The following is a 23,851-nucleotide window of genomic DNA, read 5'->3' on the forward strand; positions in this document are numbered from 1 at the left end:
TGGTGCGCAAAATCACTGATCTTCAAATCACCTTGCGTTCCAAACAATTACATCCCATGTGATGTAGATGAGCAAATCGGTGCAAAAAGAGCATTGCTCAGGCCCATCCTCTGCAACACGGGGCGGAGCTCGTCCGTCTCCACCTCCAGACCAGAATCTGCCCAGGGGATATACTGTAAATACCTGTGCTGAACACATTTATCCCAATAGTTATTTCACACAATACGGTAAAATGCCAGTTACAATGGTGCAGATTTCCTAAAGCTATGTTTGCTGTAGGTATAGAACTGTGTCGGGGTCAAGGTTCGTGGCTCTCAGCTGTGTGTGGAGCACATACAGTACACATACTGTAGAAGAATACACAAACAGCACTCTTATTAAAAAAAATGTTATTCAGCTGTCCCCATATGAGAAACCCTTTTGGTTCCATGTAAAACACTATGGAAATGATTTTACATGGAACCCAAAAGTGTTCTACCTGGAACTAAAAAGGGGTTTTCAAAGGGTTCTCCTATGGGGACAACTGAAGAACCCTTTTAGGTTGTAGATAGCACCATTTTTTCTGAGAGTGTAGAGGAGCCTTGTTGACCTTGTGTCAGAGAACATGACAGGTATCCAGATTGAGTGAAGCCTTTGACAAATGGCGAGACCTTTGCTTAAAGTATAACTGACGGCATTTTAGCAACATGAGATCTCATTCAAATATGTTCATACACACCCCCAGGAAGAATATGACCCTTTAAAAAATATATATATAATCTGACAAGCGAGCACTTAGATATGGTTTTCATAAGTTCTTAGAATGGAATTACATATACATATATACATACATATGAACTCAAATTTAAAGAATGAACACTAGATAAACCCTCAAACTTGTTTAGCTAGTTGCCTGTCAAAATTGTACTAATAAATAATGGGGAATTGTAGCCTACTTGTCCTTCTGCAGCAGCTTGCCTACCAATGCATTAATTATTGTCCCAACCAAGCACCCAAGCTAACTGGCTAAAGTTGGCTCGCTTGCTAGCTAACTACTTCCAGACACAAATGAATGCCTCACTCTGACCATTTTACTCGCCGTAGCACAGCTGGTTAAGCTGTTAACATGTTATCTAGCACGTTCATGACTAACAATTATATGTTTTGCCTAAGTTTACTGACACCGGTCATATCTAGCGAGTGTTGAGCATTCGTAAATTCAGCAGTTATTCTGCACTCTGGCACACAGACGAGAGTGCTCTGAAATCAGAGTAGATAGCCAGAGTGAATTTGCGAATGCATGAGGTATGCTAACTGGATAACAGTATTTCAAGTTCTTGCTAGCTAACCAAATGACACTTGCATCCCTAACTGTATATAGCCACCGAAAAACGACACGAAGGGAAAAGGTCAGTCACTCACCTACTTCAATTACATTACATAACATCCTCCTAGCAGCTTATGTTAGGCTCCGTGTTTTTAGCTTGGTACATAAATAGAAATCAATCAATCATACATTCATTAAGTCCTAATCTATGGATTTCACATGACTGGGAATACAGATACATCTGTTGGTCACAGATACCTCAAAAAAAGGTAGGGCCGTGGATCAGAAAACCAGTATCTGGTGGGACCAACATTTGCCACAGGCAGTTGATCAGGATGTTGATTGTGGCCTATGGAATGTTTTCCCACTCCTCTTCAATGGCTGTGCAAAGTTGCTGGATATTGGCGGGAACTGGAACATACTGTCGTACACGTTGATCCAGAGCATGCCAAACATGCTCAATGGGTGACATGTCTGGTGAGTATGTTTGCTGGAAGAACTGGGACATTTTCAGCTTCCAAGAATTGTGTATAGATCTTTGTGACATGGGGCCATGCATTACCATACTGAAACATGAGGTGATGGCGGCGGCTGAATGGCACGACAATGGTCCTCAGTATCTGAGGCCGATTGGACATACTGCCAAATTCTCTAAAATTATGTTAGAGGCGGCTTATGGTAGAGAAATGAGCATTCAATTATCTGGCAACAGCTCTGGTGGACATTCCTGCAGTCAGCATGTCAATTGCACGCTCCCTCAAAACTTGAGACATCTGTGGCATTGTGTTGTGTGACAAAACTGCACAGTTTAGTGGCCTTTTATTGTCCCCATCACAAGGTGCACCTGTGTAATGATCATGCTATTTAATCTTAATTTAATTATTGATATGCCACACCTGTCAGATGGATGGCTTATCCTGGCAAAGAAGAAATGCTCACTTACAGGGATGTAAACAAATGTGTGCACAGAGAAATAATATTTTTGTGTCTATTGCTATCACATTGACTGGGGCTGTTGTTGAACTGACAACAAGAGATTTGCTGAACCCAGTCAATTTGACAACAAAAGCCAGTCTGTCTTTTGTTGACCAATAAGAGGGCTGCACCATTAGAATGCAATTTTATGTGGGCCGAATAAATCATTTGGTGGAAGAAATATTGTGAAACACTATCATTATCAACACTATCAAAGGCCATTTTCTGAAATTACAATGCAAAAATATGACATATATCGCCTTTAAAATTACATATTTATTAAGTTTCTTTACCTTGAAAGCAGTTTATAGACAAGAGGTCCACACTTTGGGTTTGTTAAACTACCCACTGCCAACAAATGTAATTTCTATGTACTATCCCTTGTCTTAAGGCCTTCCCACACCGTACTTTGGATTCAGTCTTTTACGATTATTACATGACCAAATAAAAATATTGATATCAACCTGGCCAGATTATAGATTTTCTTCAGTTCTGTCATCACATTTTGTGACTGCCTTGCGAGGCTACGTCAACAGACGTAGGCTACGTCAACTGCGATGTAGGCTACATCAACTGGGCGTGTCAAGCATGGCGTCAAAAGAACAACAACAAGCTGTTGCTGTGATGTTGGCTGTATTTTGTCTCGAGAAACCCAAGAAAAGAAAAGAAAAAGGGTATGGACCCGTTTATGGCTGGGAACGAGGGCAGTATGGGCACGCCAGCATGGCATCATTGGCCGTGTTCCTGTTGGTCAGTCACCGGGATCGGCTCGTAACACCAGCCACACTATACGATGAAGGCATAACAAAAATTGGACACTGACAGAACTTGACAAAGCCTACAACCGCACGTAGTGGTACTTAATTGGCAGACCTAGGCCTTGTCATACTGAACGAGCCAAGACCTCCGACAATCATTTACGACCTAAGAATTTGCCTACGACGTGGACATTTTGTCTGGGACGGCAAAATCGTGGCATAAGATGGCTAAAATCGTACAGTCGGGGCGGGCCTTTAGGTATACTTTATCAGACAGGGTTCCAAGCCTCCAGGGGTGTCCCTGTTGATGCTAGCACAATATTAAGAGTGTAGACATGAAGACTGGTAATAATAATGACTATCGTGACAGCTCATCTTTCAGAACATTGGACACAAATCGGCTTTCCATACGTTCTTTCAAAACAACTACAAAACAGCTTGATTTTACCTCAATATTTCAAACATTCACACAGTAAATTCCACATATTGCACAGCTGGATTCTTATCCTTGATGTTGACCGGTCCACCAGCATTCCAGACAGGGACACACAAAACCAGCAGTGTTTATGTGTTTATTTGAATATGTCTGAAGTTATGGTAGATATTCCAAATGTCTCCGTGTGATCTAACCGCAGTTTGTTGACATCGAGACGCAAATATCACAATGATAGTCAATGCCATGCTCTGTACACACCTCTACAGTAACAAAGAAGACGCTGACGTCAGTCACATTTCCAAAGGATGTCATACACCTTTGAGTCACAAGGCCAACACTCAAAGGCACTAAAATGAAGACTTTCAGCACCCCTGTGAGATAAATATTACTTTCAGACAGCTTGTGTTCCTCTTAGTCTGACTGTAGAATGGAACATTGTTGGTGACAATTGAAACTTTGTAAGAAAAAAACAAGGTTTGTTGGTGGTGTCATAGAGTTTGGTCATTTTGAGTTAATGTGCACTATACTGTAGGTGCATTTTACACATTCAAAGGCAACAGTTCAATCTCCAGTGGCTCATTGTTACAGTACAACATAATTTGCCTAGTTTAGTCAACTTCTCCATCTTGAGAAAGTGTCCATTGCCGGTTGTGAGGACATCTCATCTTAAAGCCACTCTTACCTTTGATATGAAAGATATCTTTAGTTAGTTGCTTAGAGTTCACCAGGTTAGGTCTCTTGGTAACAAGTGTTATTGTGTTTTGGAGAGTCCCGGGATCCATGTTAAAATTGTCTGCAACAATTATCTGGAGCCCTCTGTCATAGGTTATACAAATGTTGTCATAAAGCAACAGCTGCTAAAAGTCATACAAACAGCTGATATCAGCTGTCTGATATTTGACTACTTCAAGCTGCCACGACACTAGCAATAAGCTCGTGGGGACTGGGCACGACTTCATGCTTACAACTGCATTACCTAGTCCTTATGACAGACGGTTCAAACAAAGCCTACTCCTAAGAAAAGTTACTTCATCCAAACTTCAGGTACTCCGGCGTGGAGTAGTTGAACAGCAGGAAGTCCATGTGGTATAGGTTGTACAGCTTCTTCTGGTAGAAGGGGCTGATGCTGTGGAAGAACTGGGCAGCCATGTCTCCCGTAGTCCTGGTGCTCTTGGCTGAGGTGGGGAAGGTCACCTGGCCCTTCACCCCGGCCAGCTGCAGCACGTAGCGGGAGTCCTGCTCCAGCGTCTCGTACTTGCCCACCACATCATAGTGGATGAGGCAGGGGTGGCACAGCGTGTGCACCCGCTCCCAGTGCTCGTTGAAGGGCTCCTCACGCTGCGTGGCCGGGTCCACCAGGTAGTACACAAATTCCTCAAAGGAGACGTCGTCGCCCCGCTCCAGCGCCTCGGCCTGCGGGTCAGGCCGATGCTGGCGGATGATCTTGGTGCCATAGCGCTTGTGGAAAGCTGTGTTGTAGCTCCGTGTGAACTTGTTGCGGTAGGCCGAGACGAGCCGCTCAAAAGGCTCGCGCACAAACACAAACTTCAGGTAAGAGCGCAGTCGCTGGTTGATCTGGGAGGTGGAGTACTCAGAGAGGGTGCGTAGGTTGCCCGGCACGTGGGCCTCATTGGCGGGAATGGCGAGGGGGTCGCGGTGGGGGCCGGCGGCGCCTGTCAGGACCATGAGAACTCGTTTCCAGTTGGTGCAGGCCACCTTGGGCACGTAGCAGTAGAGCAGGCCATGCTGGTCGTCCACAATGATGTGCTTGAGGTCCTCGGGGATGAGGACGCGGCGCTTGCGCGTGTACAAGCGGCAGGCGTCTTCCAGCAGCTCCCGCCGACCCTGGTGGGTCACCTGCACTGCCGACTGCTCCAGCTACAGGAGAAGAGAGGAGAGGATTCAGTGAGTATTCCAGTATTCCATTAAAAAAAACCAGCTTGAATTTGTCTGAAATTCTGGTAGATGTCTCGTGTTGTTTGATCACAGTTTGTTTTCTTGAGGTGAGTAGAAAGTGAGATGGTTATGGCTGGGGGATACTTTATATCCATGTTACTGAACACATTGGCATATTTCAACAGGTGAACGCAGGAAGTTTCAACACTCATCAGATTGCAGAATGGGAGACAAGAAACTGGTCTACACAATACGAAAAAATATATATTTAATGAGGCTGAACACAAGGCTGGACAATCTACGAAGGGTTCTGGCCCCACAACAACCCCTAGCCCAAACACACTTCAAGTACATCCAAAATAACAGGATTAGGTATAGGCAATGTTGTTGTATCGCCACCTTGCCCGTATCTTGATTAATCAACAAAAGTATAAATAACACCCTTGCTTTTCTCGAACTAACAACTTGCACTTGTATTTTCTTAGTAGCACTGGCTTTGCAGATAGTTTATTGAGGAGAAATGTACGTACTATGACATGTGGTCGTCTCACCTACATATCTTAAGATGGATGCACTAACTGTAAGTCACTCTGGATAAGAGTGTCTGCTAAATGACTAAAATGTCAAATGTAAAAATGAAGGGGAAAGGGGAGACCTAGTCAGTCGCACAACTGAATGCATTCAACCAAAATGTGTCTTCTGCATTAAACCCAACCCCTCTGAATCAGAGAGGCTAGATGGATGGAATTATGTTTACATATTGCTTATACCCATCCAATTCTTTCAGATTTACACAAGTGCCTTATTAGGGGCTAGGGGTTGTTTCTGTATGGGGCCATTTTCAACCCGAATATGAGGGGGAAAAAAACACCCTTTCAAAAGTAAGGCTTGGACCTCCTCAGTCTATTGACATTAGGAAGTTACTTGCAGGGGCAGAAACGCTCCTCGCATTCCAACGTCACTTCATAGAATTCATTCTACACCTTGTCCTTACCCGCACAGAAAATTCATTCTGAAAAGGAGTTCGCTACGTGCTTATGTAATAGTATAAATGTCTGGGAGATTAACCGTAATAGGCATAATCTGTCCAAGAATGGAGCTAATCTCCAGAAAATTGAGAGTATACGGGAGAGGTAGAAAATAAGATGAAAATGTGTGCATTAGGGAATCTGCATCCGAGACGAGTATGTTCGTGCTGAATGACTCTGAATTACATCTTCTCTAAATGATCTTATTGTTTGTCAAACTTAAGACTTGATCGTTGAGTTTTGATAGTTGAGTTTTAATGAGCCATTTCTCTCCCACGTGCACACACACTGTAGCTGGATGTCATAATCATATTTGCTGTAAATCTCTCCCAATCTCAACACTACTGGTCAACCAGTTCAACTTGGCTTCCTTCCTGTACAAAACCTGTATTTACTCCTTCCATTTACTCAGCCAAATGCAGAGGCTCTCAGTGTCTGTGTCTCTTGTGTCTGTGTCTGTTGGCATATGTGAGCTGGTTTGAGAAGACACTGTTTACACTGAAAGCTCAAGGACACACTTAAGCAGGCTACAACGATGCCAACTCTGAGCCTTCACTCATTGTGTAGCTGGGAAGTTATATCTCTCTATAAAACGCAATTTTGTCAAGCAGAAGTTATCAAGTAAAACATCAAGTAAAAACTATCACTTTATCTTTTGGCACCAGGTAAGCAATTACTTATCAATGTCATTCATTATCAATAACAGTGTAAAGACTATCTTATATGACAATCTGAGTGGAATTAGTGGAGCAATATGTATTTTTATGCAAACCACGCAAACACGCAAACCACACCGGCCCCGTTGCATGCGCAAGCGTTGCAAAATACATTTACACATACATATTATTCAACCATTTCACCCACACCGCTCATGCGCGTGAACGAGCATCTGCATAGCCAAGCGCTAAATTACAACTTGGTTCTATTTGACACACATGACGTGATGCAAGTCCCGCCTCTCCCATCTTCTCATTGATTTTCAGGAGCATAAAACCCCACGTGGATGAACGATTAATCATAGATAACTTACTAAAAACTCAGAGATCATAATTTGGAGGTCATGTGAATTAAAGATTTGAATTGCCTATTTCAAAGTCATGCCCCCCATCCTTGAATTGTCCTAAATAAGTCTATTCAAACTCTGTTCTCTCCTGATCTCAGGGGCTCCTCCTCAGTACGATCATCATCCAAACTCTCTCTGCCTTCTTCTGTCGTCCGATCGATAAGGTGTGCTAAACGTGATACCAATTGGCAACATTCCTGTGTCCTCAGAGTGTTTTTCTTGAACAGGGACAGTGACTGTGAAGTTGACAGCATCTGGAATTCCCCACTGGTAATTGCCCTGATCAGAAAGGTTTAAATCGGTAAGGGTGAGAGAAAGGTCTCCCTGTCGGTAAGTATCTATGATATTTGACCCAGATACCCTGTTCTAAAATCTAGGGCCATAGGTAAAAATGATCTCCTATGACAGACAAAACATTCTTCTGATCTTTTTCCAATAGACCTGTACCTCACTGTCAGGGGTAGGGTTGCAAAGAATCGGAAACATTCTGGTACATTTTCTGGAAATTCTCCATGGGAAGTTAAGCCCTGGAATTTGGGGAATTTGGCTTAAATTCATAAAAAAAAGTTAACATAACTTTTTTGTGGGATGCACATAAGGCAATTCTAGGTCTTTGTCATATTTTGATTAAACTACCCCCAATTCAATAGAATTGCAACCCTCTGCATGCACAGTGCACTCTTCAATCACATGTACAGCTGATTCTCAAGATCTTGTACACTAATGAGATGCTATTGAGCCCACACTACTACACTGTCTGAGCCAAGGACTACACGCTTTCTGGTAAGTTATGATTACAATACTGGGTGGGGTGAATATATTTTAAATTACATACTAGATTTTTTGTTAACTAGTAAATAGTTGCCTACAGCAAAGTGTGTTTAAATCATTTCTAACTTGTTAACAATTTCTGCTAGTTAGTTTTTGCTACCATGTGGATTTTAGCTTGCTTGAGCCTGCTAACTGAGGAGTATTAATTCACCTGTTTCCATACATGTTTCATTTTAAAACATTTATCTTACAAAGGAGTTGTTTAATCTAACTGCTTAACTATTTATCTGTACATGGAATTGTATTTGGGTTTTTTTAACTCGTTTTTTCCTCATCTTTACAGGAAAACGCAATGGGCACTATCTGATGTGTGGAGACATTTCACTGCAGCTAATGAAGGAAAAGCTGTGTACATTTCCAAATACTGTGCTAAATCATATGTGAAGAATGCAACAATGATGCAGAATCATCTGGCCAAGTGCATAAAGTTACCTCAGCGCTCACAACAAGCAACTTCTGACAAAAGTCCCTCTACTTCTATTCGAGGTGAACATTATGATGGTGGTTCTTTTAAAATGAGTCTTCAATATTCCCAGGTAGGAAGTTTTAGGTTGTAGTTATTATAGGACTATTTCTCTCTATACCATTTATATTTCATATACCTTTGACTATTGGATGTTCTAACAGGTACTTTAGTATTGCCAGCCTAATCCCGGGAGTTGATAGGCTTGAAGTCAAACAGTGCAATGCTTGAAGCATTGTGAAGAGCTGCTGGCAATACAGCCTGCTGCTGCCTACCACCGCTCAGTCAGACTGCTCTATCAAATCGTAGACTTAATTATAATATAATAACACACAGAAATACGAGCCTTAGGTCATTAACTTGGTCAAATCCAGAAACTATCATTTCGAAAACAAAACGTTTATTCTTTCAGTGAAATACGGAACCGTTCCATATTTTATCTAACTGGTGGCATCCATAAGTCTAAATATTGCTCTTACATTGCACAACCTTCAATGTTGTCATAATTACGTAAAATTCTGGCAAATTAGTTCGCAACGAGCCAGGCGGCCCAAATTGTTGCATATACTCTGACTCTGTGTGCAATGAACTCAAGAGAAGTGACACAATTTCCCTAGTTTAATATTGCCTGCTAACATTAATTCCTTTTAACTAAATATGCAGGTTTAAAAAATATATACTTCTGTGTAATGATTTTAAGAAAGGCATTGATGTTTATTGTTGGGTACATTTGTGCAACGATTGTGCTTTTTTTTCGCAAATTTGTAAATTATCCCCCGTTTGGCAAAGTTGGCTGTCTTTGTTAGGAAGACATTGTCTTCACACAGTTCGCAATGAGCCAGGCAGCCCAAATGGCTGCATATACCCTGAATCTGTTGCACAGAATGCAAGAGAGTGACACAATTTCCCTAGTTAAAAGAAATTAATGTCAGCAGGCAATATTAACTAAATATGCATGTTTAAAAATATATCATTGTGTATTGATTTTAAGAAAGGCGTTGATGTTTATGGTTAGGTACACATTGGTGCAACGACAGTGCTTTTTTCGCGAATGCGCTTGTTAAATCACCTGTTTGGCGAAGTAGGCTGTGATCCAATGATAAATTAACAGGCACCGCATCAATTATATGCAATGCAGGACAAGCTAGATAAACTAGTAATATCATCAACCATGTGTAGTTAACTAGTGATTATCCTAAGATTGATTGTTTTTTATAAGATACGTTTAATGCTAGCTAGCACCTTACCGTGGCTCCTTGCTGCACTCGCATAACAGGTAGTCAGCCTGCAACGCAGTCTCCTCGTGGAGTGCAATGATTGGTGTCCAAAAATGCAGATTACCGATTTAATTAACTGGCCATTCCGATTAATCGGTCGACCTCTAATCTCCACCCCTCAACTAGTATTCTACAAGAGCATAGACACAAGGGACAACAGACACACCGATCTCTACATTGCAGATGAGCTGAAGGCAGTCATCAATGACCTTGGAGCACAGAAGGTATTTGCACTAGTGACAGACAATGCTGCGAACATGAAGGCTACTTGGTCTAAAGTGGACGAGTTCTAACCTCACATCACACCCATTGGCTGTGCTGCTCATGCATTGAATCTGCTCCTCAAGGACATCATGGCACTGAAAACTATGGATAGACTCTCACTTACCTCACCAAGCAAACTGAGCAGAATAAGAGCACCACTTTGAAGCAGCCCAGCAACACCCGTTGGGGTGGTGTTGTCATCATGTTTGACAGTCTCATAGAGGGGAAGGAGTCTCTCCAATAAATGGTCATATCACAGTCTGCCGATATGGACAGCCCCATCAAGAGGATCCTCATGGATGATGTATTTTGGGAGAGAGTAGTAAGCAGCCTGAAACCTATAGCAGTGGCCATTGCACGAATTGAGAGAGACAATGCCGTCCTGTCTGATGTTCAGACTCTGCTTGCAGATGTAAGAGAAGAAATCCGTACTGTCCTGCCCACTACACTATTGCTCCATGCAGAGGAAACTATAGTTCTGAAATACATCAAAAAGCGTGAAGACTTCTGCCTGAAGCCCATACATGCTGCAGCGTACATGTTGGACCCCAAGTATGCTGGCAAGAGCATCCTGTCTGGTGCAGAGATCAATAAGGCCTATGGTGTCATCACTACCGTGTCTCGCCACCTTGGCCTGGATGAGGGCAAGGTTCTTGGCATTCTGGTGAAGTACACTTCCAAGCAAGGGCTTTGAGATGGAGATGCAATATGGTAGTCGTGCCAACATATCTCATCAGCCACCTGGTGGAAGGGACTTTGTGGATCTGAGGCTCTTCAACCCTGTTGCCTTCATCATCCTTCAAATCCCACCAACATCAGCCGCCTCAGAGCGCAACTGTTCCTTGTTTGGGAACACACACACCAAAGCATGCAACAGGCTGACCAATACAAGGGTTGAATAATTGGTGGCCATCCGGGCATATTTGAGGCTTTTTGAGCCTGACAACAAGCCATCCTCAACAAGGTTGTAAAGTGACAGTGAAGATGAGGCCTCAGAGTTGGACAAAGGTGGACATTGAGGAGGTCCAGGAAGAAGACATGGAAGCCTGAGAGGAAGACAACCAAAGCTTTAGTTTCTAGACTATCATTTTACAGATGTATGTTGAAAACATTTTTGGGAGATCCGATGGATCATTGGGAATCATTCAATATTCCCTTTCTTTTGTTGTTCAGTGAAATCATCCCATGTGAAGAGTCAACTCATTTAATTAAAGTTTCATTCGTAACAATTTGTTTTGAATTTTTTTCTGTTGGAAGGATTGAATCATTTGCAATTATGTCAACTTATGATCAGGTAAAAGGTCTATGTTTCTGTCTCTATATGATATGGTAAATATATCCAATGCTAAAAACTTTTACATTTAAATGGTATTAATATTAATTTGCATATATTTCCATTAATTCCTGTTAATTCCCACGGAAAGTGTCCAAACCCTAGTCAGGAGTTTGTTTTTCAGTTGAGCCGTGGCAAGTAAGCTTCACGTTATCTCCAACATGATCAGATTTGACATTGGGGACCAAAACGCCTAGTTCTACATCCTGTAAAATGTTGTTATTGCAGATACACTCATAGTAGCCCAGCTGAGGTAATGGTGAGCGAGAGGTCTCCATTCTGGAGTTTAACCCTGTTTTCAAAGCCCTCGACCTGGGGTGAAAATCCTGTTGATCAACTAGCCACCATCTTCTGGTTATCGTACATTGGTAAAATAACAACTCAATATTTATCTCCCAGGACAAATAAGTTAGCAATGGAGGCTAGATAAATGTCCATGAATATTTCAGATGTGTTTGACATGACCCGCAATTAATATAGTTGGTTCACAGTTGGTTTAAATATTTTTACCTGCGAGTCATGATCGCGTCTGGTATGGATGAACAAACTCTAAATGCTTGCGATGGCGCATGCGAACGTACGTGCATGGCCAGTGTAGTCAGCATATAAGGGTAACTTAAGCATGCAAGGTCAACTCTCCATGCATTGTAAATCTTTTGCTTAAGTTACATTTCCAGTATAAAGTAATTACACCCTTTCGTGTTCCAAAACTAAAGTCAGACAAATCAGAATAATATTTGTTAAAATCTTCCACCAGTTTTGCTTGCTGCCTGCATGAACTCAAACTCAAATTCCTCAAAGTATAGCAAGAGCACAGAGTTCCACTTTGGACAAGCTAAGTGCAAAATAACAAAAAGAAAACTGCAAGCGATTATAAGTAAATAATGTCTCAAGCAGTTCTGTCATTTGGCATGAGCCTCAGACTACCCTCCCTGTATGATTTAATTGGCAACAGCCAAGCTAATTTCTCTCACATTCTCTCCAAGTCTTAGTTCTGGAACAGTCCCTACGTAATGTCATACTGTATAATATACCACAACCTGTACATACAAACACATCCCGGGAATTATGTATGTTTTCTACATTACAATTACCCTGGAGTAATGACTGTGGCCTGGAGTAATGTCTGTGGCCTGGAGTAATGCCTGTGGCCTGGAGTAATGCCCATGTAAATGTCAAATGTTGCCATAAAGTTTTAGCGAACCTTGTGTTGATGAAAAGTAATTGCAGAGAGTTCCAGGCCACAGGTTAGCTTTTTGCCTCTGCTGACACCAGAATGTCAAACCGTCATAGTGACACACTGTATAGATGTTTGTTGAGAAGAAGAATGTCATGAGGTATTTAAGTAGCCTATAAAGTACAACTCTATAGGCTACTTATTAGGGATTCATATTTTCCCGTTTAAATACCGGGAATAATTCCTACTAACAGAGAGAGTCCGGAGAAATACCGCAAAAAATACACACTTAAAGAATTACCCACTTAAAGTGTTTAAAACCAAGATATGGTCACTATGCCAGGGTTAAGAGGGGCGCTGCACCGGCTTGGTTGTGCCACTATGGAAAGATTTCAGAGCAAATTAAACAGATATTTTAGTAATGTTATAGTAACTATCTTTGATCAACCAATGCCATTGTTGTGAATTGCAAAACAGGCCATTCATAAATTCTGAGCGTTATCATGTTCCTCAATTGATTCATCGCATTTCAGCGGTAGGCTATCTCGACACAGAGGCCCTCAGGACGCACCCTGAATAAAGCGTTGTAGAATCAAACGAAGTTTGCAACGGCAGTCAAACAAAAGTCAAACGACCAAAGTTGCTACTCTTGGTAGATAACCTCCTTCAACGAATGACAGAATATCTCCTCTATTTGGCAAAATCAAGTTGATGATTATACAGCTTGCAGATCAGCTCATGAATAACCGGGAGCTGAAGAGTGGAAAAAGTTTAAATGTCAAGATAAAAATATCCATATCTACTCTCATACCGTTTGTTGATCACACATTCTCTACCGAAGCTCTCATATGGGCAGCAAGTACGAGACGGCGCAGAGAAGCAGGGAAAATGTTATAACGTTATTTTGCCAGCCATAGGCGATTACAGAATAAAGTTAGGAATTTTCATGAGAGACAGGACTCAGGATTTTGGGTTTCAGTGGGATAGGGACTGGATAGGAAAATAGCTTAGGCTGTAGGACAGGAGAAGTTAGAATTTTCCCTCATGAATTGTTAACCTCTTGCTCCTACCCGACACGCAGGCGTCCCATCTAGACATCTGGAAATGCAAATGCGCTACGCTAAATGCTAATAGCACTCGTTAAAACTCAAACGTTCATTAAAATACACATGCAGGGTACTGAATTAAAGCTACACTCATTGTGAATCCAGGCAACAAGTCAGATTTTTAAAATGCTTTTCGGCGAAAGCATGAGAAGCTATTATCTGATAGCATGTAACACCCCAAAAGACCCGCAGGGGACGTAAACAAAAAAATTAGCATAGTCGGCGCTACACAAAACGCACAAATAAATTATAAAACATTCACTACCTTTGACCATCTTCTTTGTTGGCACTCCTCATAAACATCACTATTGGGTCTTTTTTACGATTAAATCGGTCCATATATAGCCTAGATATCGATCTATGAAGACTGTGATCAAGGAAAAAAATAGCGTTTTATAACGTAACGTCATTTTTTAAAATTAAAAAAGTCGACGATAAACTTTCACAAAACACTTCGAAATACTTTTGTAATGCAACTTTAGGTATTAGTAAACGTTAATAAGCGATCAAATTGATCACGAGGCGATGTATATTCTATAGCTGTACGTCTGGAAATAATGTCCGGGTAAATCTCAACCAAAATATCCGGTCAGAGACCTTGTGTCCGTTTGACCAAGAAACAAATCGTAGGCAAATGACAAGACTGTTGACATCGTGTGGAAGCTGTAGGTATTGCAACCTCGGCCCCATTTATTGTGGTTCACATTCAACAATGGGTTCTAGTGGCGCATGGATATATTTTCGCATTTTCAGTGATCAGATTTTCCTGCGCTTTTCGATGAAACGCACGTTCTGTTATAGTCACAGCCCTGATTTAACCAGTTTTATAAACGTCTGAGTGTTTTCTATCCACACATACTAATCATATGCATATACTATATTCCTGGCATGAGTAGCAGGGCGCTGAAATGTTGCTCGATTTTTAACAGAATGTTCGAAAAAGTAGGGGGTAGGAGTAACAGGTTAACAGACAGAGATGCCTATGGAGTGAATTGTGCAGATTCAATTTGTGACTGTCTGAAGAGTCCCAATGACAGCTCAAAGAGGCACACGCTATTTTGTAGGCCATACTGTGGGGGTTTATTGTAGGGCTTATAAACTGCATTCTGGTGTGTGTGCAGTACTGCAGTATCAATTATGCATGTGTGTCACGCCCTGACCTTAGAGAGCCTTTTTATTCTCTATTTTGGTTAGGTCAGGGTGTGACTAGGGTGGGTACTCTAGTTTGTATATTTCTATGTTGGCCTGGTATGGTTCCCAATAAGAGGCAGCTGTCTTTCGTTGTCTCTGATTGGGGATCATATTTAGCTGGACGTTTCGTTACTCTTTATTTTGTTTTGTTGCTGGTTCACTTGAATAAATATGATGAGCGCTTTCCACGCTGCACCTTGGTCCAATCCTTCAAACAACGAACGTAACAGTGTGCTTTGAATTTATGGTGACTTTGTGTGAAGTAAATACACTAGGTTTAAGGCTTCCATGCGACAACCTGTTTGGATAAGGTGCCATTTTATTTTTTGCTAATCTGCTGCTGCGCATGTCGTGTATTTTGTAGTATTGCAGAAGTGCAACATTGGATACATTTTTTTGTAATTTCCCAGATCTTGTCATTCAATTTTTTCAGGAAATGTGAAGAGTGTTCCTGGGACAGTCCCGGGATCCCAGTTACCCATGTTAATCCCTAAACTATTTATAGGGAACTTTATACTGCACCCTATCACTGTCTGGACTTTTTTTCAACAGTGGTATGACAAGTCAAAAGAGGGAGGGAGAGAGAGAGGGGGAGATTGTAACTTTGCTAGCATCCATGTCAGTTATTTTTATTTTGAACAAGATGGTTTTATGCCCACCACACCTGAGAAGCAGGCAAAAATAACTGTGTGAATTCCCTTTGCATTATAATTCATCTTTTTTCATCCTAAGCATCTAAAATAATTGTATTTTGCTAACCAATGTCTGACTGCAGTCTGGAATCGCCAAGTCAGGGCTAGGAATGAATCATCTTCAAATCATCTTCTGCGGCGAAATTTTACGCAGACGTTTGAACTTTTGTCTGATGAGTAACTTCAAAAGAGCTGTACTAGACAGTAAACAAACCTCAAAAAAAGGTCAAGGGTCGCACCTGTGTCAATCACTGACTGTCACCGGTAACTACAGCAGACAGTTTCAAAGGCTTAAGATGTACAAATTTCAAGACACGCGACCCTTGTAGCTTAAGGTACATCTGTAGTGCAATGTGGGCTTAATAATTATGATTGAACCTAAATCTGCTTTTACAGACAAACCATTCACATCAGAGATGGAATGAAACAGATCACGCATATATTAATTTGAGATTTCGGCTGTCCGCGCACACAAAATGTTTTCATGAGGTAAGTTGAAGTTTGGTAGCCGAAGTCTACAACCCTTCACGGTGATACAGTAGGTCAACAGTAGGGGTGGGAAATATGGACGGGATTCTTCAATTAAGCGTTTGCTGTCATTCAACGAGAGAGCGCAGCAGCAGCAGAATTAAATGTCAGCTTTCCTCAACCAATAAGGTTAACACTCTCACATTATACGGAACTTTCAGCAAGTAAACAGCAAAGGCTCCGAATATTTAAAAAATGCACCTTGAAAAACTCACAAAACAAGACCAAAACAAGTTCAGTGGTCATCAACACTCATGTAGCTATAAATTCATCAGCCAATGATGTGAAGGCTACCTGGTGGTGGGCGGGACTTACCTGGTCAATGTCATAGAGCATCTGGAGTGGACTTCTCCCTGACTTTCCCTGGCCGCTGCTCCTCCCACTGCCCTGCGCTGAGGCTGAGAAAACACACACAGGTACACATATCTAGGTCAGTACAGGCAGATTACCTATAGTAAACACTCAAGACCGCTAGCCATCTCTGCTGCATTCTAAATTGGTATCCACACACTCCATGTTATGCCATTGTGGCAAATCATCAGGTATGACAAGTTATTACTGAACTTTCAATCTGAATGCAAATTTCATGTTTGTTTAATGTTGAGCCCAATGCTTGATAAGCGACCACTCTGACACAGCCTAGTTGAAACTAGGGCAAAATGTATTTTACGTCCGTGCCATAGTTTAGTTAGTGTTAGTGAAAACGCGCAACTTCCTAAAAAAGGGCAAGAGAGATAATCATTGAATCATGTTAAATGTAAAGGTATGAATGTAACCACAATCAGAGACTTTAATATAGCCTAATAGAAAGTCACAAATACAGTTGAGTCATAGGGAGACCAGAAAGAGAAACTCACCCATGTGCCATTTTTTACATACTGTACACACTACTACACACCTGAGGGTCATTAAACACTAACAAACAGGTGCGCACACCTGGTTGTCACAGAGAAAAGAGAGGGTATTTTATGTAAAACCAGGCCTCAAAAAGGACTGTGCATCCATTCAGACTACTGTATCTTTTACTGTAGCTCTCTCCTAAACACACAAGACAGCAACACTACTGAAAACAGCACTCCTTTATGGGAGCAGAGGAGGAGGTGGAAGGAAGTATGAGGCGAAAAAGGGTGAAAATTTGCTTGCAATCATAGAAAACCAAGAGAGCAGATGGAGGATAAACAGTGGCAGGAAGCCTCTGGGACTACTTTAAAGTTACTTTAAGAAACATGACGTGGCATGTAGATTGTTGTTGTATAGGCTGTTGTTGTCGTAGCCTCTGTTTCGTATGCTGTGGCTCATGTGATGTTCTATAAAAAACAAAATGGTTGGCGGTGCAAGCATGCAATTTACTGTGTTTGGTTAAAAAAATGTCACATTTGTCAGACAGTGTGGGTTGACAAGAAACCTTCACATCAGAATTGAGAGAGACAAAGAGTCACAGACATGGTCTCTCGAGACAGGGGAGAATTGGTGAGGAGGCAGCCAGACAGGGCATGGCTGAGATAATTGTCTGTTTCAGTGCCATCAAGCACGTCTTCAGAAATCCGACATCCATAAATGGCACCAATTTATTCCTTCATGTTACTGTACAAGAATGGAGCATTCACCTACTGAGAATAATTAGCTTAAAACTTAAATGAATTAGCATGACTTCCAGTAGCTAATTAAAAAAACTAAATATGACTGGGATTGAACATAAAAGTATGAAAAGGATAAAACTGATGTGTCTCTCTGACCAAATGAGTGGAACACACAAACACACACTGCAACCCACACTAAGGAGGTCAACAGGACCAACTTAGCCACCATACAGTACACCAGTCTGGTGGAAAGATTTAGACTGGAGAGACTACAACTGGTGGCATACATGTACCCAACTGTCTTCCTATGTACCCAACTGTCCACTGACCCAACCACCGTAGTTTGGTCTAAAATTGTCACGTCTCCTCCCGCTACGACACTCAACGTCACCAGTCTACTAACCGCCGGTCCTGGCAACCCATCATTACGCTCACCTGGCAACCATCATTACACACACCTGCGCCCCATCATGAGGCACACCTGGACATTATTACTACCTGATTACTTCCCTTTTATCTAGCACTCTGTTGTATCACCCATTAGGTAGTATTGTTTCCTGTTTTCATGTTTAGATGCTACTCCTGTTGTTGTATTCAGTCCATGTTCGTTCCTATTAAACCCACAGGCTGCACCTGCTTTCTGACTCCCTGCGTCTCCTTCACAAAAATGTAACATTCTCGTACTAGTCACTACTGTTGGGTTCTGAGAATATGAAATACACTTATTCATGTCACTGAGGAAGAGAGGGTAATGTATAATGGTTTACATTGTGTCAGGATATGTTATTGTTAGACATCAGGGATCCTATGGGAGGGATCCTCTGGGAGAAGAGACACAGTCTGGTACCAATCACCATGACAGCCTTGAGTTGGGGAGGAGTGAGGAATTTGGGGTAGAGGTCAATGGAAGTGAGGAAGAACAGATATCACAAAGGTTCTGTCTAGCAACAGAGATGCGTCGTCTGTTCAGATGTTTAGGAGGAGACTCAGCCTAGGAGGAAGGGTTAAATATCAGTTCTTCTGTGAAAATGTCTTTGTCTAATGCAGCTGTATTGATCCTCTGGGAAGAATAAACTTGGGTTAAGCTTTCATAGTGTCCGTTGAGTTTTACCCACCGGGCACAGGCGTCATTTCAACGTCTAGTTTTTTTTTACATTCGGTTCAGTTGTCAACTAACGTGAATTTAATGACAAAAATTACCACGTGATTGGATTTAGGTTAAATGTTGTGTGAAATAAAGACTAAATTCCCTTACGTTATTGACATTTTTTCAAACCCAATCAGTTCCACATTAATTCAACATCACATACATTTTTGTTGTTGTTCAAATGACCTGGAAACAATGTTTATTTAACCAGTTTTTACCATTCAACCAGTTTGTGCAGTCTACTCACTACACACCAGAGATCCATCAGCACATGACTTCAAGAGGACATCAACATTCAGAAAAGATGTTTATACAGTCATCCCGTATGTTTCTATATGTTCAGCTCGTCTGGCAAACGCAAGACAGTGTTTATGTTAAGTTTAAGGACATTGCAAACAGCTGAAGCACATACTGTAACCATGCCATAACATTTTCAGGAAACACTTCTCTTCTCTTCTCACACCTGGTGTGTTCTTAGTCCTTGCATCAAGACATTGAAAAAAGGTATGGGGCTACATATACACAGATGACATTCCCAGCTCGTAAGACCTGTCCACCTGCTTTCAGTATACCCGATTTGAATATATTATCCCCTGCTTTAACGACCTCCGCTGTTCAAGTCAATATGACTGGTACTAACTCAGCCCTGTTAAGGCCGTAAAAGCAGTCGGTCTCTGTCCAGTTCAAAGAGAAAGAGAGGGCCTCTTCTGACAGTGGTCCGACATGTTTCAACTCTCGGGTAAAGCTACACAGAGGCACTTCTCAAACCTGTCAAAATGGAATTGAGGAGACTTTCTACCTGCGAAGTTACGACCGTCATAAATGTGTATCACTGTATACATTTGTATCGCCTGAATTTTCTTATTCCACTTTACAATTGACTGCAACACTTGAGATGTGATTTTTTTCGGCATAAAAGACCAGCTGAGACATGCAGTGTTTGACACTTGGCAAAACGAGCATTTTCAATATTTTGTCCGTTTTTTCTTTACTGGGAGAATTCACAATTCATATTCTTTAATGGAAGAGAACTGGTTTAAGACTTGGCATCACAATTTGAAGTGGCATCTGTGTGTTGACCCAACACTAGCCTCGATTTCAGGAGTATGGGAGTATGGTAAGGTGAGACTAACCCGAAGCAAATGACTATGCATTTCATCCGTTTTAAGAGGTAACTTTAAGATAGAAATGGTCCTATAACAGTTAGGATCAGCTTGAGCTCCCTCTTTAAATAAAGGACGCAACGTGGCTGCATTCTAAGCACTGGGAACCTCCCCAGAGAGGAGAGACATCACACAGAGAAAATATAAATATACATTGTGGTACGTTTATTTATTTTATTTGTATTTAACCTTTATTTAACTAGGCAAGTCAATTAAGATAACATTCTTATTTACAATGATGGCCTACCAAGGCAAAAGGCCTCCTGTGAGGATGAGGGCTGGGATAAAACCATTTTTAAAAGTAGGACAAAACACACATCACGACAAAAGAGGCACCACAACATTACATAAAGAGAGACGTAAAGACAACACAACAATGGTAGAAACGAAACAATTGTAGCAACACATGACAACAACACAACATGGGAGCAACACAACATGGTAGCAATACAAACATGGTGCAAACATTGTTAGGCACCGACGAGAGCATGAAGGGCAAGAAGGTAGAGACATTCTTCTTCCCGAACCCCATGACCTTTGCTTTGGAGGTGTTCAGAACAAGGTTAAGAGCAGAGAAAGCTTTGGCCATGTCAATAAATATAGCAGCAAGTGCAGTGGTGACATAATTTAGGACCTTTAAGGTTGCAGTGACAAATCCATAACCTGAGTGGAAAGCAGATTGCATAACAGAGAGAATACTATTGACATCAAGAAAGCAAGTCAGTTGATTATTGACAAGTTTTTCAAATACTTTTGACAAACAGGGCAAAATAGAAATAGGCCTATAACAGTTAGGATCAGCTTGATCTCCCCCATTAAATAAAGGACGGAACCGTGGCTGCCTTCCAAGCACTGGGAACCTCCCCAGAGAGGAGAGGCAGGTTAAAAAGGTCAGCGATAGGCTCGTCGATGATAGGGGCAGCAAACTTAAAGAAGAAAGGATCTAAACCATCAGACCCAGATGTTTTTTGGGGGGTCAACTTTTAAGGAGCAAATCAGACTCAGAGACCGCCTGAAGGGAGAAGCTGTTTAGCGGGTCAGGGGAAAAAGAGGGAGGAGCATCAGGGTTAGTCGCATTAGAAGGGCTGGGAGATGAGGAAGTGTTGAAAGGGCAAGGAGACGTGGCTGAGTCAAATAGGACTCCTGACTTAATGAAGTGTTGATAAATGAGCTCAGCCACAGTAACTACCAGATTATCAACATTAAGTGACATGGGCAGCTGTGAGGAGGAGGGTTTATTCTCAAGGTATTTCACCGTCTTCCAGAACTTCTTGGGGTTAGACCCACAGAGAGAACTGCTCCTTTAAGTGGAGCGGTTCGAGAACTTCAAGTTCCTCGGTCTCCAAATCACTAAGGACATAAAATGGTCCACTCACACACGTACAGTCATGAAGAAGGCGTGACAGCGCCTCTTCCCCCTCAGGAGGTTGAAGAGGTTTGGAATGGGCCCTCAAACCCTCAAAAAGTTATATAGCTGCACCATTGAGAGCATTGTGACTGATTGCATCACTGCTTGGTATGGCAACTGCACCGGCCTCGATCACATGGCGCTACAGAGGGCGGTATATACAGCCCAGTACATCACTGGGGCCGAGCTCCCTGCCATCCAGGACCTCTATATCAGGCGATGTGAAAGGAAATTCCGGAAAATCGTTAAAGACTCTGCTTCCGTACGGCAAGCAGTACCAGTGCATCAAGTCTGACACCAACAGGCTCCTGAACAGCTTCTATTCCCAAGTCATATGACTGCTAAATAGATAACAGAATGGCTCAACAGGCTATCTGACTTGACCCTTGTGTTAAATTTTGTATTTTGGACTGTCTCTGTAGACACTCACAGGACTCTACACACTAACGCACACTGACACTCCAACACACACATAACATGCACACACATTTATGCTAACTACACTCACATGCAATCATCATTTACGCTGCTGCTACTCTGTTTATCATATATCCTGATGCCTTACCCCTATACATACAGTATCTACAGTACCTCTATCACTCCAGTATCCCTGCACAATGTAAATATGGTATTGAAAGTGACCCTGTATATAGCTTCTTACTCTCTAGTTTTCTTATTTCTTATTTATTTTGTCATTTTGTTCTACCTTATGTTATTTTTAGTGATACAGTAATATTGATTACCACAATGTTGGGTTTAGAGCTTGCAACAAAGGCAATTCACTATACTTGTGCACATGACATTAAAACTTGAAACCAGGTGCCCCACGTCTGTAAACGACACAACTCAACGTGCTGTGGCTGGATTAACCCAAAAGGCATACGTTCTAAAAGAGGGAGGAAAGTGACACCTAACTGCAGTGTGGATTAACTTCAACACACACACACACACACTGACAGAAGAGGAAAGGCTGGGTGCATCAGGAATCCAGCAGAGCAAGACTGCCACGCAACCAAACCTTCCCCTGCAACAAGGATGAGGGAGAGTTAAGAATAGGTGCCTTGTGCGTGTGCACGGTATATACTCTAGGAGTCCTGATGTAATATGCTAAGTAAGATATAGTGTAAAGAATGGCTAAGGGAAAATGTTTTGTTTCTTAGCATTCATGCTATCACATTGAATGGACTAGCTCTGATTGCTTAATCTTGTCCGATCCCAATCCAATCAACCAATAGCATGCGATCGCAATATTTATAAGGCTGTTGAGCTTCAAGCTCTATATATACCCATTAGGCTAAGCAGCATTAGATCCAATTTGATGATGCTGTTGTGACATGAGTCAGGAGTGAGTGACTTTATAGAGATACACCGTATAAGCAGGAAGCAACGTGTGCGGCAGGCTCAAGGAGGGGAAATGCTATATGCACACTCCTGACCTGCAAACCAATATTTAATTTAAGAATTGGTTAAAAATAGGTTAAGGTTAGGGTCATGGTTAAGGGTTTAGTTAAGGTTAGGGTTCATTTAAAGGTCAGGGACAGCCACTGTGATCTACAATGCTGTTTCTGCATTACATGGTAGTTCCACCAAGGATAAAGGCAATTGAATACTACTTTTGTAAGATGAAGAGTATAGAGGGAAATGTATGTATGTGTGGCAAGGAAAAAGGTAAACGGACGATGTGTGTGTCTCTCTCTCCACGCCCGTGTGAGACTCGGCAAGTCTGAATGTCAAAGCCACTTGTGAACAATGAACACACTCACACTCTCCATGCCGGAGCAAAGCACGTGGGAAATATATACTGTAGACCACTGTAGCTGGGGATAACCTATAAACCCAACAGCTACTAAGTTGGCAAGCAAGATCTGAATAACTGCATGTCAAAATATAATATAATATTTTTTGAAAACTTGCTAATGTCTTGCTAATAGAAATGACATGTTATTTGTGTGGAGAAACAACCATTTCCATGCTGAACAATTTTTACCTTAATTTTACTAGGCAAGTCAGTTAAGAACAAATTCTTATTTTCAATGACGGCCTAGGAACAGTGGGTTAACTGCCTGTTCAGGGGCAGAACGACAGATTTGTACCTTGTCAGCTCAGGGATTTGAACTTGCAACCTTTCGCTTACTAGTCCAACGCTCTAACCACTAGACTACCCTGCCGCCCCATTGTATATACAGTAACTTCTTACTTTCTCGTGTTCTTCTTTTTCTTTTTTCTCAT

General features: G+C 41.7%; 1 protein-coding gene across 1 annotated transcript in view; it reads right to left on the reverse strand.

Annotated features, from left to right (window-relative positions):
* Window positions 1-2,537: 2,537 nt before the first annotated feature.
* The window catches only part of LOC118388974 (carbohydrate sulfotransferase 11-like), a 30,551-nt gene continuing 9,237 nt past the window's right edge, over window positions 2,538-23,851 (reverse strand). Inside the window, exons 2-3 of the mRNA XM_035778621.2 lie at window positions 16,640-16,722; window positions 2,538-5,353 (exon numbers count right to left, since the gene is read on the reverse strand). Of these exons, the coding sequence (XP_035634514.1) occupies window positions 4,505-5,353; window positions 16,640-16,722 (932 nt within the window). The 3' untranslated portion in view covers window positions 2,538-4,504. The remainder of the gene's footprint in view (window positions 5,354-16,639; window positions 16,723-23,851) is intronic.

Source organism: Oncorhynchus keta, chromosome 10 (assembly GCF_023373465.1).
Source record: "Oncorhynchus keta strain PuntledgeMale-10-30-2019 chromosome 10, Oket_V2, whole genome shotgun sequence".
NCBI lineage: Eukaryota > Metazoa > Chordata > Actinopteri > Salmoniformes > Salmonidae > Oncorhynchus > Oncorhynchus keta.